Raw genomic sequence first — 20,041 nt, forward strand, 5'->3', positions numbered from 1 at the left:
TGACAGAGATGGATCAGTTAGCATCCCTAAACTACGAACCTCCTCTTTCAGAGGGAGTATGACCCCTTCCAAGCAAGTGATTAATTATCCAGACAGGGGTACTGCTCACCCACAATACCTGTGGCTTGCCAGAATTCAGAATCAGCTTGTTGGCCCTTATTCAGCCACTGGCTTGAATGGCTTCTCCTAATTCAAGGGTTACATAGAAATAAAACTGGATATCATCATCATCATCATCATACTGATGACACCTTGCACAAAATCTTCTAATGACAGTGCCCAATGATTTCATATACATGCTACATAGCACTGAGGAAAGGATGGTGTCCTGTGGCATCCCACAGCACAGCTGCCAGGGCCCAGAAAGAAAATACTCTGTGATATTCTTTGAAACCAAGATGATTCACAATTTTTAAAAAGCATGCTTTTAAACCTGTCACTTTTATTTTGAAGAAAAAGCAGTCATGGGGCCCTTATCCAGAATGTGTGCCTGAACTAGATCAAGACCCTGCACCAATTTCACTTCCTTAGCTTGTACTATTTGCAGTAAACATCTGTATTTTTATCCATTGCATTTCTTAATAACAATGAGGAAAAAATAAGTAACCATTGACTATGTATCTCAGTGACGCATTACACAAGTGTGAGAGTGGACCAGTAGAAAGAGGGAGGATACTGTATTTTGTTTCTACATCACTTTCTAAGAATCATTTAAGGCCCGCCTTGGTGAAAATTTCAGGAACCTAGTTTATTTTAATAATTACACTGCCCCCTTCTGGTCTTCTGTGGGCAGGACCATAGTTTATGAAAGTTTCCCATACCCCAGAGGGAGAAAAGGAACTTTTGTTTAATCTTTACATACAGAAAAGCATTTTCACACATATTTCCTTGGTAACTGTATTTGAACAATCATACCAAACAATTTCACCATGGCATCTCCATAAGAACTCGGTTAGGAAGTCAAATATGTTCAAGGGAGTAAAGAGAGCCAAGGTCAACTGGTTACCAGCTGTAGGTGGGAAACCTGTTCTTCATTGCACACAGCTACCTTATCTGAATAGCTACTCACCAGCAACAACAGGCCACATAACAGATATTTAAACCTAGGGATGAGAAGAGAATTTCAAAGACTACATTCCAGGGTAAAATTGTTGAATTAGAATATATTAAGAAATCAATAAAGAGTCACCTTTCCCACTACCAGTGTTAAATGATATAGCAAAGATGTTTGAGTTATCACCAATTATTGCTATTGTGAATGGTCAGTACTTAATTCCTTCAGTTCAAAACGTTGACCCTTGTAGGGATGCAGGATCTCATGCAGCTGTAGAGGCATAGACTCTGCAAAAACCTGTAGAGGCATAGACTTTGCAGACAATTTTTTGTTGCATTCTGTGTTTACTTGCGCAGCCCAATTCTCTGCATGCCCTGCATCCTGCATTTTTTCATTGTGTAATATAACACAGCAACCCTTCCATTACTTTTTATTTAAATGATTTATAGCCCACTTTTTAAGCACATGCTTTACAAAGCATCTCATAACATAAATGCAGATACAAAGCCAAACACAATAAAAAAACCATTTAAAATATTCATTTATAATAAGACTAACTCTGAAATGCATTGCCAAACAATGAAACTGTAGCAATAAAAATTCAGATGGCTTCAGCCTAGCGGCCCATTTATGACCCCAGCTTTTATTTATTTATTTATTTATTTATTTATTTATTTACTAAATTGACACCCCACCCTGCTCCCAAAGGCGCTCAGTTTGGCCCATCAAGAGCACCATGGAAAAAGTATGGTAGGTCTTCAAAGCTCACTGACAGGATATACGGGATAAGGCTTCTGAGCAGACTCTCTGATGTAGATTTTGAGGTACAGGTAGCCTGGCATTATTAAATGACGTTTAATGATGATGATGATAATCTAGGGTTGCCATATGTCTGGAATTTCCCAGACATTGCCAGGATTCAGCCATCGGAAACAGTGCCTGGGAGGAAAACACTTAAACGTCTGGAAAAATCCAGACGTATGGCAACCCATGTAGGACGTGTAGATTTTGGCGAATTTACTTAAAAATAGCTCAGAAACTTCTCTTTCCCTCCCTTGTGTCTGGATTTTCACTTTTTGAAATACGGCAATCCTAGGCCAGTGGTGAGAAACCTACCAGTTATTTCAGCCTGAGGGCCACATTCCATTCACAAGGGCCACATACCAGTGGTGTAGGCCTGGAAACGTGCTGGCAACCAGTGCAACTGACCAAGATAGGTGCAGCATGCTTTGACCACCTGGCACCCGTCAGGAATGGGAGCGGGGAGGGTGACATCTTGTGCCAGTTACGAGTTTCTGATCGGTCTTGAAAGGCAGCCCCTCGCAAGAGTGCAACTGCAGGAGCCCAATTGAAGGGCACCAGTGCGTGAATGCAACGTTGTAATTTATTTGCCGCACAAATACATCAATATAGAAAAAGGCCTCAGCAGCAGCCGGATTCTAAGCACAAAATTGATTCAAGCCCCAGTGCTTTCTTATCCCCCAGATTGCTTTAAAGCCGCAAATGCTAGGCCTAGCTGTCTTTTGCTAGGTAATGTATGAAATAAAGTGTACACAACACGTTAATTAGAGACATTGTTACTTATTACAGTTGGGTCTTCATTGTATATTTATGGTTTTTTTTAAAAAAAGAACTTTCACAATAAAATAAAGTAGCATACATCAGAGACAGCTATAATCACGGCTTCCCTGAGTAGCGATTAGACTAGTATTTCTAATCAGACACTTTCCCTATTTCCGGGTCCACGACAGTTGAGCAGGGACGCAGAGAACGGAACTCTCGGGCAGCGCAGTAGCCACCTCTTTAAACGCAAGGGTCCTTCTAAGGGAGGAAGTGCTCGCACTGCGCATGCTCCTTCCTTTCCAGCGTTCGAGCCTCTTGCCGCCGCCACGGTAAGGCCTTGCTCTGGCCGCCCCATCTTCCCCGTATCGCCCCCATCCTGTGTCTGGTCGGCCCGGCTCCTCACTCTGCTACGCCTGGGCGCCTTGCTCTTCCTCCCTGCCAGGCTCGTTTTGGCCGGAGGGGAGTCGGAGATGGAAAACGGGGCATGGATGCGGGGCGGGCATTGGGTGCCCGGCTGGAAGGCGGCAGTTTGTTAAGCCAGGCCGCGGCTCCTCTAGAGTTGGAGTAGGAGTGCGTGTGGGCTTGGGAGGCTTAACACTAGCTTAGCCCTCGCGCTCGTCTCCCTCGAGGACCATGTGCATGGTATATAATAAGTCGATTGTAAAATGGAAGTTGTGTGTCCCTGAATGTGTTCTGCGAAGAAGCAAAGCAGGGAGTGGTGAGAGGTCGTTTTAGGGCTTTAAATGAAGACAGAGTTAGGCTAATGATAAAAATGGGGACTTTGCTAGAGAAGCTTTTATGTGAAACTACCTTAATAGCCTGGTATTATATGCATATTTATTTGGAAGAAAGTTGCACTGAGTTGAATGGGGTAAATAGGTATACAGTATCCAAGATTACAGCTTTCAAGTCAAAAGTTCTCAATATCATCAAACTTTACTCTTGCTGTAATGGTTAGTGGAGGCTGCATAGAGCACCTGGTTTATATGGAACTTGCTTTTCTGAGTATTCTGCATGGATGTTGCCAGAGAAAGTGTAGGTCAGTGCAAAGGGTCCCATGTTCAATTCATATCAATATTTTAAAGAATCTGTTACAGATAGGTAGCCGTGTTGGTCTGCCATAGTCAAAAAAAAAAAAAAATTCCTTCCAGTAGCACCTTAAAGACCAACTAAGTCAGTTCTTGGTATGAGCTTTCGTGTGCATGCACGAAAGAAGTGTGCATGCACATGAAAGCTCATACCAAGAACTAACTTAGTTGGTCTTTAAGGTGCTACTGGAAGGATTTTTTTTTGTTTTAAAGAATCGGGTGGAAGATGATGAATAGAGAGAATACTTTCTGATGATTAGGGTTACTTCCTGAGACACTTCAGAGATGCTGCTACTGGACTAAATGGACAAAGTCTGATTTGGTATAGGGCAGTTTGCTATGACAGGTCTTGTCTAGCGTTGCTTAAAATTGAGGTATACAGCGTTTTAATGTAAGCTTAGTATGCATCTCTTCTTTCATACTCTTCAGCTTCCAACAGAGTAATATAATGTACTAGATTACTTTGTACCATTTTCTTGAGAAAACGTGTGTGTGTGTCTTAACTTTGAACTAAAAAAGGGGCGGCTCTTTAAAGTTTAATCTATAATTTCCTGCAGATGTTGATGCCTAAAAAAAACCGCATTGCCATCTACGAACTCCTTTTTAAGGAGGGAGTGATGGTAGCTAAGAAAGATGTCCATATGCCTAAACACCCAGAACTGGCAGACAAAAATGTGCCCAACCTCCACGTCATGAAAGCAATGCAGGTAAGGCACTGGCTTTCAACTGGTATGTTGCACCCTGACGTTAAGTGAGTTGCACCAGTGGTAGCATAACCAACATTTTCTGAATGTTGTTCATCTTTAAAAAAATAACTAACCAATCCAGGTCAAGGCTTCTGTGCTTCTAATAGTTGCATAGAAGAGGTGAGTGCAGGAAGTGCAACTTTGACCCCCCTGAAAGATCTTTGCAGTAAAGAATTTTAAATTGGGTCCTATGTTGCCAGTTGGAATTAAGAGTGAGTTCTGGATCTGAAAAGGTTGAAAGCTAGGCTAGTAAGATAGGGAAGCCTAAAGGTGCCTAACAGTTTTATTAACATTCTGGTAGGAAGAAAGGGAATACCAAATACTTGCCATATTTTGCAGAACACTTACATAAACATCTGCAATCTCATTATACAACATAATCCATCTTTTAAAACTGGTGATGATTCGTTCCCCTCTCCCCATCCCTAACGCTGAGCTTCCTCCCGCCTTTGCCACTAATGTTTGCATGTAGAGTTCAAGATGTAGAAACTTGTTAGTGTTAATTAATGTTAAGAATTGCTGTGAACAAATAAGTATTAACGATAATTATAACTAGACTTGTATCTTCTTAGTCGCTGAAATCTCGTGGTTACGTGAAGGAGCAGTTTGCATGGAGGCATTTCTACTGGTATTTGACCAATGAGGGCATCCAGTACTTGAGGGACTATCTCCATCTGCCGCCTGAAATTGTGCCTGCCACCTTGCGTCGCAGTCGTCCTGAAACTGGACGACCACGGCCAAAAGGTAAGCTTTAATTCACATTACTTGCTTGGATTTGCTGTTGACGTAGTGTCCAGAATTGCTTTCCTTGGATTAAGCATTTTGGCAAAAGCACTTCGATTTGTGAACGTGATTCTCACAAAGTCCTCTAACTCTTAAGACTAGGACACAAACATTTAAGTATTTCTGCTGGGATGTGCCTTCAACTGTGTGAATGCACCGTTACAGAAGGGCAAGTGTCTGATAGGTTGCAGGTACTATGAGTTCAACTTGTACAAATTACTAGGCCATTGACTTTAGGAATCAGAATTGTTGAGTTGGAAGGGACCCCAAGGGCCATCTAATCCAATCCCCTGCAATGCAGGAATGAACAGTTTATTGCATTCATTTGTATTTTGCTAACTAAGACTCCTTACCACTATTCATTTCTACATCCAAGACAGCTATATTTTATTGGAGCTAAATTAAGGGAGCATAGTGTTAAGAAGCCTGACTTTGCCAAATACATTCCAGGGCTGTAAATGGAGGTGTTTCATTATCCTTGTAGGTGTGAATCTGTTGGAGACATTGTATCTTAGAAAACTCTACATTTTAATGAAATGTTTCTAGCTTAATTTACCTCTAGCTTGTCCAGGTGAATCAGTCCTAAAAAGTCTCTTTGGTCATATAAGCACGGTCATAAGAATGATACTGGTCAGACTGCTAACTTTTGTTTTGCCTTGAAGAGAAAATAATTTAAACTTGCCACATCAAGGCCATGTACAGTTTTGAACTGTGACACATTCAACAGAGTTCTGTTTGAATTTATTTCCTATGGTTTTTACACATGCTTTGCACTCTCATGTTGACATATCGAATACGCTTACAGGCAGTTGTATACAGTCATACCTTGAAAGTTGAACAGAATCCGTTCCGGAAGTCTGTTCAACTTCCAAAATCTTCAGAAACCAAAGTGCAGCTTCTGATTGGCTGCAGGAAGCTCCTGCAGCCAACCAGAAGCCGCGGAAGTCCTGTTTAACATTCAGGTTCCAAAGAATGTTTGCAAACCGGAACACTCCTGGGTTTGCGGCACTTGGGAGCCAAAACGTCTTTAAGTACCAAGGCGTTCAGGATCCAAGGTACGACTTCACTTGATTAGGTGATTCTTACATATTTGATAGCACATTCAGTTATTAGCGGAGTGTTGCTGCTATAGATTCATCTGTCACAATAGCATAGGTCTCTTGGATCTGTTTTCAGGTTCATCCAGCTGTAAGCCCAAACATGTACAGAATTTTGACCATAACCGATACCCAATAGATGAAAATATAGTCTGGTTTTAAATGTACAAGGGAGGCAGCTGCTTGGGATACAACAGCCATGTACTGCCTTCTTTATGACAAGTGGCTTTGTGTGTATCAACTTCCCTTGCCAATAGAGAATTCACTGTAAGTTTAGCATTCAACACTACCAGGAATTCAGGCCCACAGGTTGAAGGCAGTGATGGTTGCTCATTCCTCAAATAATGCTTAGATCATAGTGAATGGTGGTTCTGTTTCTATCCACCTTCTTTCTAGTACATCTCATTTCATTCTCAGTTGTAGCCTTAGAGTAGTGCATTGAGTTGCCAAATTGTGTTGCTCAGGTCTACCTGGTGAGTTACATGTTTTGGTAGTTTGAAGCATAGACCTCCATTGAATTGAAAGAGGTTTTTTATTTTTTAGTTCAAAATGGTTAAGAGTGGTCCAAATGGATTTGCTTTCAGCTGAACTGTTAAAAAAATAGCGCTTTTCAAGGGAGAAATGTATTTGGTATTTTTGAAGTCCTTTCCCTTGTAATAAAAATGTTTTATCAACACACTGGTACACAATGTGGTTAATAAATACTACTGACTTAATTTTAAATAAGATATACATTTTTGAAGAACTTAAAACCCTATGACTGTTAAGCTGAAAGCTTGATTGATTTGTCCTATTTTTGCCTTTTCAGGTTTGGAGGGTGAGCGTCCTGCTCGCCTTACACGGGGAGAGGCTGACAGGGACACCTACAGACGCAGTGCTGCTCCTCGTAAGTGTTTAAAACAAGAGGTTAACCAGTCTCTGCCATTGTTTTCTTGTACATTTACCTAGCTTTTCATTTATTTAAAATGAGATAGTATTGAAGTTTGGAGGAAATATAGCACGTATTGGCTAGCCTTGGGAACCAGCCAAAACATGGTTGCTGGTACCTAAGAACCCTCCCGTATTGGGAGTTGGACAGTCTCTGAATATGAGCGCATGAGCAGGGTAGTGCAACATAGCCCTAATCCTGGGCTTTTGCGATAATCCCTCCAGTTGTGCTTTGGACTTGCGCTAAGAGAAAAAGTGAAGTGTGACATAATGGTACAATTCCCCTCTGCTTATATTCTAAACCGGTGGGAAGGTTGGCTGGGCTTGTCAAGCTTCCCAGAGTAGGAAAGGGATGCTGCCAGGGCAAGAGCATTTGTAGGGCAGGAATATTGTATTTATGCAATCAACTTGCATAAGTAACGTATGCCTAAATAATATCATGACTGTTAGCATTCTGATACATTAAAAATGCTTTCAAAGATTATAGATACATCTCTACATGGTACTCCTTGTCTTGAATAATGTGGAGTGTTTTTTCTTCTCAGCTGGTGCTGACAAGAAGGCAGAGGCTGGAGCTGGGTCAGCTACTGAATTTCAGTTTGTAAGTATATATAGAATGTTTAATTTTATGCAAATGCTTAAAAGAACATGTAAGCGCCTCTGACCAAAATCAGACACTTTCATATCTTCCTTGTTGAGTTGGCAACAGTATTGCAGGCACAATTACATGTATTTCAGGCTTCTGTTTATATTGCTGGGGTAATAATATGGATGGCACATGCTAATAAAGCTATCTTCTGAGTCCAATATGAATTCTAAAACAGCAGAGGGTGATGATGATTAGGCAGCATAGACTCCAGGCAAACTGTAGTCATGGGCAGCTAGTCCCACCCAGAAGCAGGCAGATGTCCCCATTCCATTGAAAAATGCATCTGGCTAGTTTGGGGTCACCAATGCAGATAGAAATGGGGAGCCAAATATTCATGGGCAGTAAGTGCAGGTGTCTTCCCATGTGAGAATCTCTCTTGCTAGAGTTGCTGGATTAGACAATGGGGACAGCTGCTGAATAATAAAATAATAGCAAAATAGCTGAATAATAAAAGAGAGCAAAATGTTGCCAGTGTAAATCTGGGATTAATATTGAGCTACCTAACTTTCTCCCAAGGTTTTTCATTTGTTGGTTTTTTACATTGTCACGTTGCACCTTGTAAACTCTTTATTTCCTGACCTAACACAATTTTATTTATGGCAAATTGATCCCTATGCAGTATGCATGCCCTGCCAGATAAATGCTGGTGTTTTTCAACTACTTGATAGCTTAAATGCATTGCTATGCAGTGTATTCACTTGTCCAATTTGGTGTAGAAATTTTGATAACACTTGATCTAGGCTCTCATTGACTAGAATAATTGAACTTGTGTCTGAGCTACAGCTTGCCTGCTTTTCACCTGCATGCTCTCCAGGCCTTCTTTATAGATAAGTGCCTTTGAATGGCCTTCTTGTTCATATAAATGATGTTTTGTTGCACTTTGGCCCCCATTTTGCCTATCTTAGAATTCAGGTAAATTCTGTTATTTTTAGCAGTGAGAAGAGGCAGTGATGAATCATGCCAATGAATGAAATGTGTTGTAGTAGTTGTTGTGGGTGCACTGATAATGTTTTCTTTTTCTTTTTTTTTTATTTACAGAGAGGTGGCTTTGGGCGTGGACGTGGTCAACCACCTCAGTAGAAATCTGTTGCTGTTTGGTTGCATCTTGTGTATAATAAATAGGTGAAAAATGCACTTTGTAGCTTTGAATCATTTAATTATGAAGCTTAATGGGTGAAATATTGCTTGTTTTAAAATGTGTAGGATAAACCCCAAAACATAATAAGAATGATGTGTAAGATGACATGTGGTATCTTGACTATTTACTTTAAAAGACAGATATCAAATTCTTGTGGCTCTTGCTAAGACTCCTAACTTGAAGAAAATTGGGAAAGGATTTCTTGATGTCAAAGGGATTAAGCATTAACTGTTGGCATACTTATCTTCCTTATCTTATGACCATTCTTCCTGATTATGTTCCCCATCTAACTGGAGTCTCCATATTAACCTCTTTGCATCTAGATGCAATCATCATTATCTTGCCTCCTGAAATTTGATTAAGTTGTGAAGAATGAATTGAAATTTTATATGCAATTTGTTCTGGGCTTAAATTTCAGGCTTGCATAGTTCACAACTTCGTGGATTGATGTGCCACTAGCAGTCAATGTAATCATAGTTGAGCACCATTGGCCCACAAAAAGTAAAAGCAGTCATTAACACTATTTCTTGCTTGACCTTGGTCCTGTTAGGGCAATAAATCATTAGAAAAAGTCAAACAATTTAACAATTTAATACTTGTAGGTATGTTTTGTGCATAGGATTGCTGTATTGGCTTGATAGTTGTTGTTTTTTTTATGAAAAGCTTTGATTAACAGGACAGGCTGCTATATTTAGCAAGCTTGTGATTCAGTCAACAAAGCATAAAAAGCTTTGCTATAGTATTGGGATGTATTTGTAATTGGGGGTTGTTGGAAGTATAGTCTCTCCTGTCTTGGTTCCATCCATTAAACTCCACAAAGGCTCACAGTCTCCACTTTACTGATGGAGAGCTGAAACTGAGATAGTGGACCAAGCATTTGCCAGTAACAACCATTTGGAGAGAACTGGAAGAAAAAGTGAGCAGCAAATATATGAAACCTTTTCTATTTATGAATTAGAAGTGTAAGGTACTATAGAATGCAGTTCTTAAATAAGGTTGCCAAAGATCTAGGCAGTTACAGATAGGTAGCCGTGTTGGCCTGCCATAGTCAAAACAAAAAAAATCCTTCCAGTAGCACCTTAAAGACCAACTAAGTTAGTTCTTGGTATGAGCTTTCGTGTGCATGCACACTTCTTCAGATACAGATACATCTAGGCAGTATATAGTTTCACCAGTAGATACTGAACAATGTGAAAGTAGGGTATGATTTTTTTATATATAAAATGAGTATAGCTGAGTTACGGCGTTTAGCATGCCAACTGTGTTTGCCTCTTACTATTAATACCCATTTTGCATAGAAGAGTGTGTGCTGTTGTAAAGCTGGAGGAAATAGGTCTAGTGCCTAATACAGTGGTACCTGTAGTTGTGAACATGATCCGTTCTGGGGTGCTGTTCGTACCCGAGAAGTCCGCAACTAGAGCGGCACTTCTGCGCAAGCACAGAGCGCGATAGAGTGCTTCTGTACACGCATGGACGGTGAAGGATTTGCCACATTTGCAAGCTGAAAAGACACAACACAACACAATGTATGACTGTACTGGGCAGTCCTTTACATGCTTCTTGCATATATCTCGAGAACCATGATACCATTGGTGCTAATGACCTGCTTTTTGCACAGTGTGGTGGTGATATCCTTACTTATAGGTGTTACTTTGTTCTGGGCTCTTTAGAAGTCTGGAGACATTATTGGAAATCCCCAGCTTTCCTTTTTGGTGTGACTTCTTCTGATATAAGGTGTTAAGGCGGAATGAGATCTCTGAAGACCATGCTCTCAGCCCTTCTGTTATTTTAACATTTATATTTCACATTTTCTCCAAAAAATTCAATGTGGTGTACATGGTTCTCCTCCCTATTTTATTCTCATAGCAACCCCGTGAAGGATAGGTTACGTTGAGAGACAGTGTCAGGACCATATGCTTGTGAAGATAGGCTTAAGTATGTGAGTAATGAACAGGGTTTTAGGACAGTAACAAATTTACAGTTGTGCATTGAGTACAGAATTTGGTGTCTTGAAGAAATTTGCATTGTCCTTTTAAAGGACTAGATAGAGGTTCCAGTGGTGAGGCAGGATTCTGCTGCTCTGCATAATTCCTGGTCCCTTCTCAAGACTTGCAAAAGCAGAATAAATTACAAAATGCATACAGTATATACCAGGGTGGGAAATGTAAGGTTATGGGGCCATATGCAGCCCTCCAGGCCTCTATTGGGAATCTTCCCAGGTTACGCCCCACTTTCCCAGACCACATCCCTCACAGACCATGCTAAGCTGCCTGATTAGAATGTGTCCTTAAACAAGCCTCCTGCTTGTCTGGGTGAACAATGGAAATATGCATGAGTGTAGAAATCTGACTTGTGTTGCTGGAATATCTGCTTTGACCCACACACTTTTTCTGTTAACCCTGTCCACACTGGCATGTAAAACCTAGAAGTTGCCCATGAAGGAATGTGGCTCTTGAAAAAGGTTTCCCATCTCTGATTCGCACATACACCTACCTCCCAGAATTCAGCTCTTTACTCTCCCCAACTTGCACAGAGCATAATAGCTCTGCTTGTTAACTTTTCTGTGGTTGGTAAGTAATGTTGTGCTCCAACGCAACAAATTTTATTCTTTTCCAGCATCATTACTGAATTGCAGTTAAACACAATATTAACGAGGCTATAACAAGAAGTCAAATATATCAGCAGGCAAACATGGTTTAATGTTTTCTCTCTGCATTTTGTATTAGGGCTAGTCAAAATACACAGTGAGCTGCAACTGTTTTCAGATTTGTGTTGCTAGTTTTAAAAATGTGCTCCCTGCTCAGATAGGGAAAGTTGGCATGCTTTCTAGTACTAGGTAATGAGATGGATGTCTAGAGGGCATTTCTTTTGCTGCTTTGTCAGTGACAATCTGGTGGTTTTAAGATTTTTTTCTAAATCTCAAAATGCTTTGAGCTTTTTGTGCTCATGGAATTGTCTACTGAATCAATATTGGGCTAAATATATATTGTGTGGATTGCATACTGTGGCGTAATGCTCCATTAGGAAGTGTTTCCACCCATCTCAGGATGTCACTGAGTTGCACTAGATAAACCCACACGTAGCATGATCTGAGGCAAATGAAAACATCCCCCACTTCCTGCAACACAACATTGATCTCCAGTTATTTTCAGAACAAGATGAGGGCCCATCCTATGCACTGGGTCTGCTTTCCATTAGGAAATGCTTCTCCCCCAGCTGGTACCTGGGCTTGTGGCCCAAAAGCCAGCTGGAGATGGAATTCAGAGGCATCCTTATCCATTAATGGAATCATAATCTGGAAATCACTTTGTTGGTGACAGCAACACTGAGCTTTCCAGATTATTTACAAGAACAGTCACAGTACTAAATTGAAACCCTGTTGGTAGGTTCATTTTGTAGACTCGGTATTATCACATCTCTTTTCCCTTAAAGGGACATGTGTTAGTGTGTTTCAAAACGTTTTTGGTACTTATTTCAAATTTAGGGGATATCTTGTACCTCCCAAGTTTACTGCCCTGTCCTGGCTAACATAGGGCTTCATAGTATTCAACAGTCTTTCCTTTACTCCTGGATCCTCAAGGAGGTAGCCTTTAAGAAATTTTACGAGGACTTCAGTAACTTTCATTTCCCCAGCAGTTCACACAAGAGATTCAATTACTGGACATCTCAGTTGCTTTCCTTTACCAAGTAGAATACACCACTGGATCCATTTGGCTACAAGACAATCTACACTCCAACTGCATATATTTTTCTTTCTTGGACAAGGACGTAAACTTGAACTCCTCCCACCCAAGTACTCTTAAAACTACACTGAATGATATTCAGTGAAAATGAATTTCAATGAAATGAACGAACAGACTGACAAAGCCAGATGAACCGAGGAGTTGCCTGCAACAGAACAGTCCCAAAGAGAAGGTGACAGAACACCATTAATCGCCTATAGCTTTCAGCTAAAAAGATTTTGACATCGGGAGCTCATTCTGTATAAATTACAGGTTTTGGGTTTTCTCACACACTCCCTTAATATTCTCACACACTCCCTTAATATAAGGTCAGGGTGGGGAACCTTTTTCAGCTTGAAGCCTGCATTCTCTTCTACATAAACCCCTTTCTATCCTCAGTCCAGGCAAGCAAGACATCAAAGTTAAAGGAGAAATTCAAGCAAACCAAAAACTTGAGTGTGTGAAGCAGGGCTGTAGCTTGGGGAAGAGATACCGACAGAGAGGCCTGGAGGGCTGCATTTGCTGACCCCCACACCCAGTCTGAGGTTCCCTACTGATGTAGGAGCTGGGCATTTTTTGTTACTTACTTTTTAATTGTGTACTGTTTTAAGCTATTTGTATGCTGCTCAGATATTTCATATGGTGGAAAGGCTGATATCAGTCTTGCAAAATGTCATACCATCAGGGACTCGCCTTCCAGTGTGAAATGCCACATCATCTACCAATAATGACCTTTTGCTTTCCTCACAAGTTACAAAACAGGTTAAGCTCTCTGAAAAAGAATGGACACAATAGTAATGTTCAGCTACCGGGGGGACATATTTAGGGTGGCCAGGGCACACTCGTGTCATGGGTGCTGTTTTAATTCAGTAATTCCTTCAATAGGAAGTTCTGGTATGAAATTGTTGAATTAGAATTTCACTAAATCTATTCAGACTCATTGAGGGTTGTGGGCATCATTCCTATTTAGGTGTTTGGTCCTAATGAAGGTATTTAGATAAAGTGTTTGGGGAAGTTTTTAATGTTTGAAGTTTTATTCTGTTTTTAATGTTTTGTTGAAAGCCGCCGAGAGTGGCTGGGGAAACCCAGCCAGATAGGTTGGGTAGAAATAATAAATTATTAACTATTATTATTCTTGCCCTATTGTAGATTACTGTTACTACCAGCTACTGTTGTTGTGACTGGATCACACTAGTCTTTCTTCCAAGTAAATCCATGTATTATTCTTTAAAGGTATACAAGCACACAATAGAAGTATTGTGGTATAACATACATAGGTAAAGGTAAAGGTACCCCTGCCAGTCTTGACGGGCCAGTCTTGACAGACTCTGGGGTTGTGCGCCCATCTCACTCAAGAGGCCAGGGGCCAGCGCTGTCCGGAGACACTTCCGGGTCACGTGGCCAGCGTGACATCGCTGCTCTGGCGAGCCAGAGCCGCACACGGAAACGCCGTTTACCTTCCCGCTGGTAAGCGGTCCCTATTTATCTACTTGCACCCGGAGGTGCTTTCGAACTGCTAGGTTGGCAGGCGCTGGGACCGAGCAGCGGGAGCGCACCCCGCCGCAGGGATTCAAACCGCCGACCTTTCGATCGGCAAGTCCTAGGCACTGAGGCTTTAACCCACAGCGCCACCTGCGTCCATAACATACATAGCTGACCTGAAATAGTCTCGCTGTCACTCAAAGGCAGCACTGCCTTTACATTGTGGTCAGCTAAATATAATTCTTAGTTCAAAAGTCTATTCTTACTTTACATTTCCCCTTTTGGTTGCAGGGTATACATGTATCATCACTCTAGATATAGTCTAGGATTTTAGTCATTAGTTATAAGTGCAATTGTTTTGACTGATGTTGTAGTTTATTTTTAGAATTCTTTGAGTTTCCCTAACAAGGTAAGCTGCTGTTCAGATAACATAGATATTATTAATGCTACCCATTTTGAACTTGCGCTTTATGAAGTCAACAAGAGGAACTGACACTTATAGGGCATAGGTAGTCAGCCCCTCTGACATGCATGGACACTCAGTGCTATGCTTTTGCAGGGAATTGAAGGCCTATGTGTATCCCTCGCATTCCTATCTCGCCTTCCCTGCTGTTCCTGGTTAAGGGACATGACATTCAAGCTCCTGTTCCTTGACTGAAAAGTAAAAGCAGGTTTAATGGAGAAATGGAGGGTATGCACAGGCTTCCCATTTAATATAACAGCATGATGCAGTGTCAGCATATCATGAAGGAAGGAGGAAGAAACACAGCTTTTACCTCCTATGCTATGGGAATCCCATCAGGTTTGGGCATTGTGTCTACAGTGGCAGAAGATTTCTTATTACTGGCAGAAGATTTCTTATTACTGATTTATATGGATGCCTGCAACAAAGTAAGGCTGCAATCTCACATACACTGAACCTAGGAGTAAATCCCATTTTATTTTAATAGGGCTTCAGGGTTGACACACTTAGGATTTCACTATAAGCCATCAGTATGTTAATGACACTCAGTTCTATATCTCCATAACATCTGAATCAAGAGCTTGTGTAGGTCCTGGACTAGTGTCTGGGTGCAAGGTGGGCTTGAATCCTGTCAGGATGAAGGTGCTGTGGGAGTGTGGTTCTTGTGATTCAGAAAGTGGCCAGCTGCTTGTCCTGGATGGAGTTGTATTTCCCCTGAAGGAACAGGTATGCAGCTTTTGGATCCAGCTTTGTCAATTGAGGCCCAGCTGGCCTTAGTGGCTAGGACTGCCTTCGGCTCGTATGACAATTGCACCAGTTGTGGGATAGCTTAACCACAATAGACAGGAACTACGGTAGATTTACTGCACAATGCTGCAGCCCAATTACTGACAGGAGTAATTCCTCCATCCACACTTGCTTGGAGAGCTACCTTGAACTCGACAGCTTGGGACCAGTTTACAAAGGATTGCCTTACCACATAAGTGCCCATTTTGATCTGTGGAAGTGATACATTTTGATAAATGTAACTACCTGCTTTCAAAGTTTTGAGTTTATTGTTATTAGGTATTTTTTTTGGTATTGCTTCAAGTAAACCGCTTAAGAGGTTTTTTGTTGATTAAGCGATATATAAATCATGTTAAATAATAAATAACGAAATGTTTGCAGGCTAGACAGTACATAAATCTGTACTTTAAACATGGGGCCATTGTTTCCACTTACATTTGGGGGGCCTTTTTGACCTATAAAGCCTTATGTGACTCAAGGACCACCTCTCACCAAAACCAGGCTGGACCTCAGAACCAACATGGACCTTGCAATCATCATCTGGGCCCTTCCTCATGTGTTCCCTCCTCAGGAACTCCATAGGGTGGCAACATGAGAATACGACTTTTCAGTGGTGGTAACCCACTTGTGGAATGCTCTCTCTGGGAGGCTTGCCTGGTGCCATTAATACATAGCTTTAAGTGCTAGGCAAAAGCATTTCTTTTCACCAGGCCTTTGGCTCTTATCCTGGCCCAACTGCACTGGCTACCAATTAGTTCCAGGCCAAATTCAAAGTGCTGGTTTTGACCTATAAAGCCTTAAATGCTTCAGGACTGCAAAAGCTCAAGGCCCACCTCTCTGCATATTAACTGACCTGGACCCTGCAATAATAATCTGAGGCCCTTCTTCATGTGCCTCCTCTGTGAGAAGTCTGGAGGGTGGCAACACGAGAACGGGCCTTTTCTGCGGTGGCTCCCCATTTGTGCAATGCTCTCCCCAGGGTGGCTTGCCTGATGTCTTCGTATACATCTTTAGTTGCCAGGCGAAAACATTCCTCTTCAAGGCCTTTGCCTAACTAAACAATCTATGGCCTTTTAAACTGTGTGTAGGGCGGGATTTTGTTGTTGTTGTAGTATGTTTCTTTTTTTATATTGTAAACTGCCCTATGGTTTTCAAATAAAGGGTGGTATAGATATTTAATTATTACCTGTAGCCTCCTTGAGTGGATGGGATATTTTAATCCTGCCTTTTAAAAATAGGATTCTCTTTTAGATTTGTCTTTGGTTTTCTTTTATGCCAGTTTTAATGTGTTTGTTTATATATTGAGTTACCTTGGTAAAAATGAACCAAAAAATTTAATAAATACTACTGATAATATAACTAATACTATTATTATTAACTGAGGGTTTAAAATATATTGCAGATATAATAGTAAACACATTGTTAATATTTTAAATTTTTATTTTATTACTGTTGTTTGCTGCCTTGGGCTCTTTTGGGAAGATGTGATAAAAATGTACTAATGCAAAAAAAAAAAAAAATGACATCTGCACACCTTAAGAAAATAAAGATACAAACTGGTAATAATACCAAATCCTGTCTCAAATTCTTTTATATGTGAGGACCATCAACCTCTGCTTTTAAAACAAATTCTTCTTAAATGCCTAGGCCATGCTTGTAACCATCTGCAGGTTCTTTCTTCATTATATGGCCTACACAGAGAGATTTAATAGTTTGTGTTGGAGATTTTCCAACTAGAGTGTTCTGTATTAAAGAAACTTTGCAAAGGAAACCCTTGCGAAGTTATCCTGTTTGCTACAGTGTGAACTTTTGGCTGTACACTCAGCTACTCCACACTAAATAGTGGTTTTCAATATTGGAACAGAGAACTGAATTGTACTTCTAACTATGTCCGCTCATGGCTTAGGGTAGCTTTTGCCTGAATGTTTAAGCAAATGAGAGGGTGGTTTGCCTGTGGCCCTGATGGATGCCAAAGAGGGAGGCACCTCAATTTGTTATGCTCTGTTGGGCTGCAAGAGTTTAAAACAAGCTGGCTTGGTGTAATTCAAAGTAAGTGCCATTTCTTCTAACTGTAGGAATGAATAGGGATCTGCAATGCAGTCTGAAGCATTTCATGATAACCTCTGATATCCCAATGTGTTCAGTGGGGCTTCCTTGCATATAGGACTATAGCTTGAAGATGTCAAAAGCAATACAGGGACTGAAATCACCCTTTAAAAAACAACACCATTCCCTACGGACAATGTAATAGAGGTCTGGTTTGATTTTATATGTCAGTAAAGAAGAGCACAGTTTGTCGCCATCCTTTCCTCCCAAGAACCAACCTGGACCTTGCGATCATCATCTGGGGCCCTGCATATGTGCTCCATCCTCAGGACGTCTCTCATTCAATTTGAATGTAATTAAATCTGTCCTAGTTGATGGAAGGTAAAATGCCATGCATTCTCTTCTTAGGGTTAGAAAGGAGTCAGTGTCCTGCTGCTTTTGTAAAATGCAGGAGAGTGTTAACTTTGTTCTGAGGGGAAACGTTTTTGTCAGGCCTATTATTTGTAATTGCATCCTAGGTATGTCAGCTCGGAAGCAAGTTCTATTGAGTTCTGTGTGACTTACCGCCTGCTAAGTTGTATAGACGGTGGGGGAGGCAGAAGAGAAAGACAACTTAAAAATAACATTTCACGCCGCTGCTCACCCATAGACATCCCTGTATCAATGACAGTCGCACAGAGCACACCTTGCAGTCAGTACTTGCTATATGCCTGCTCGTTCGAGGAGGGCGGGGACACACCATAACTGTGGCAAAATACTGCAGCCTGAGTGCTGGCAAAATACAGTATTTATTCGCAAAGGAGGCGAAAAATCCCTATAGTTTTACCTACTATGCGCCCTGGCTTCCAAGTAGGTGCACCTTTGGCTTAACTAAGAGGAGACTTATATTTTTTTTCTCTCCACCACCACATAAAGAGGAGACACCTCCTTCTTCAGACCCCTTTCATTTCACGCTCACAAGCCTGGCTACAAGACTTCTCCGCCGTTACGTTTTTGGCGTGCTGCTCCTCCTCACACAAGATGGGCATTGTTTCAGTCGGGCTACGCGTTTTACGCAGGGCCGCTGTCAGCCCTTGTGCAAAAACGTTGCGCCAGACATCTGGCTCAGTGTAGTTTCGGCGCGCGCAGGCTGCGTAAGGCTGCGATGGCGGCGGAGGGAGAAAGGCGCCCCTCCCCCTTGCTCTCGACACCGTTCCGCTTAGTGTGGCGGCGCAACCCTTGCGCTGGGAGGCGACGCTCTGTAACGGGTGTCCGGAACCGAAGGGCGGGGGGGGGTGCGCGCGCGCGAGAGAGAGAGCGAGCGATTCCCAACCCTCGGCTACGCCGCTTGCGCAGCGGCTCGTCGGAGGCGAGAAGCTTCAGCCAGCGCCTTTCTCCTCCCGCTGCCTCTGCGCCGTTGGCGTAGCATGTCCCAAGATGGCGTCGCGGTCGTCGTCGTTGGCGGCGGTGGCCGGAGCGCTGGCGGCAGCTGGGGTGCCGACGTGGGAAGAGCTGAAAGGGGGAGCGAGGCGGCGGACGGCGGGTGGTAGCATTAGGAGCGAGTAGCGGCTGCGGAGAGGGTTTCCCCCTCCCTCTCGGCTGGTGTGTGAGGCAGAGACTCTCCGGGATAGCGGGTCCCCGCGCCTCCTTCCCCCACCCCGCGGTTGGGAGATCCCGACCTTCTCCCGCGCGGAGCCGACACCCGTCCCTCGCCTGCCTCCCTAGTGGGTGCTCCCACCCCTTCTCCCGAGCGGAGGATGATGAAGCTCAAGTCCAACCAGACTCGCACCTACGACGGGGACGGATACAAGAAACGGGCGGCTTGCCTCTGCTTCCGCAACGAGAGCGAGGAAGAGGTGAGTGAGGGAAGCGGGCGGGCTGCGGCTGGAGGTGGGGGAGCCCAGCCGGGATGGGGGTGGTAGTGGTGGGGGGAACTGGGTGGCTATTCAGGGGGAGGGGCGCCAGAAGAAGAGGCTCCCTAAGTGTTGCAAGTGGGGGGGGGGCGGTTAGCAATGGCACACCCGACATGTAAGGGAGGCGGGGTATCAAACGGGAAGCTTCGAAGAAGCCGGGGGGAGATGGGGGAGGAGGCTAGATGGGGCTGCTGAAAGAGGGGCAGAGGATGAGGAGATGGGTGGAGCTTGTGTGGGGTGTCTATTCTTAAAGGATTCGTAGGGTGCGAACAACTCCCTTTCCCCAGACGGCGCTTCCCCAGACGGCGTGCCGCAGTTTGAAGGAGGACGGAGGGGCTTCCTCCTTAGTGGCTAGTAGCGAGAGTAACATGCGGTTGTTACTAGGCAAGAAGTGACATGACGCCTCTCATTAGCGCCTGTCTCCTGTCAGTGAATCGTTTGGTGCTGGGAGGTGGCAAGACACTTCCGAGAAGCAAAGCTTTCCGTTGTTTAAAAGCTCTGGCTGCACGCTTTGCGCCTCGGGCCCAGGGTGGCCAGATGTCCAGTTGCATGTTCGGTATCTGCACCTTTAAATAGTTATACAAGCTACACTTGATGAAATTCTC

The 20,041-nt window shown here is 42.8% G+C and overlaps 2 protein-coding genes across 2 annotated transcripts in view; both read left to right on the top strand.

The window, feature by feature from the left end:
- Nucleotides 1-2,789: 2,789 nt before the first annotated feature.
- On the top strand, nt 2,790-9,041 carry LOC310847372 (small ribosomal subunit protein eS10). Its single transcript, XM_083745118.1, has 6 exons — nt 2,790-2,946; nt 4,263-4,412; nt 5,024-5,195; nt 7,140-7,217; nt 7,804-7,859; nt 8,946-9,041. Exons 2-6 carry the CDS (start codon nt 4,263-4,265, stop codon nt 8,985-8,987), a joined length of 498 nt encoding a protein of 165 aa, XP_083601244.1. The 5' UTR covers nt 2,790-2,946; the 3' UTR covers nt 8,988-9,041.
- Nucleotides 9,042-18,655: 9,614 nt separating this feature from the next.
- The window catches only part of NUDT3 (nudix hydrolase 3), a 29,513-nt gene continuing 28,127 nt past the window's right edge, over nt 18,656-20,041 (top strand). The window contains exon 1 of the mRNA XM_083745117.1: nt 18,656-19,379. Within this exon, the coding sequence (XP_083601243.1) occupies nt 19,281-19,379 (99 nt within the window). The 5' untranslated portion in view covers nt 18,656-19,280. The remainder of the gene's footprint in view (nt 19,380-20,041) is intronic.

Source organism: Podarcis gaigeae (genome assembly GCF_964106915.1).
Source record: "Podarcis gaigeae genome assembly, chromosome: 6".
NCBI lineage: Eukaryota > Metazoa > Chordata > Lepidosauria > Squamata > Lacertidae > Podarcis > Podarcis gaigeae.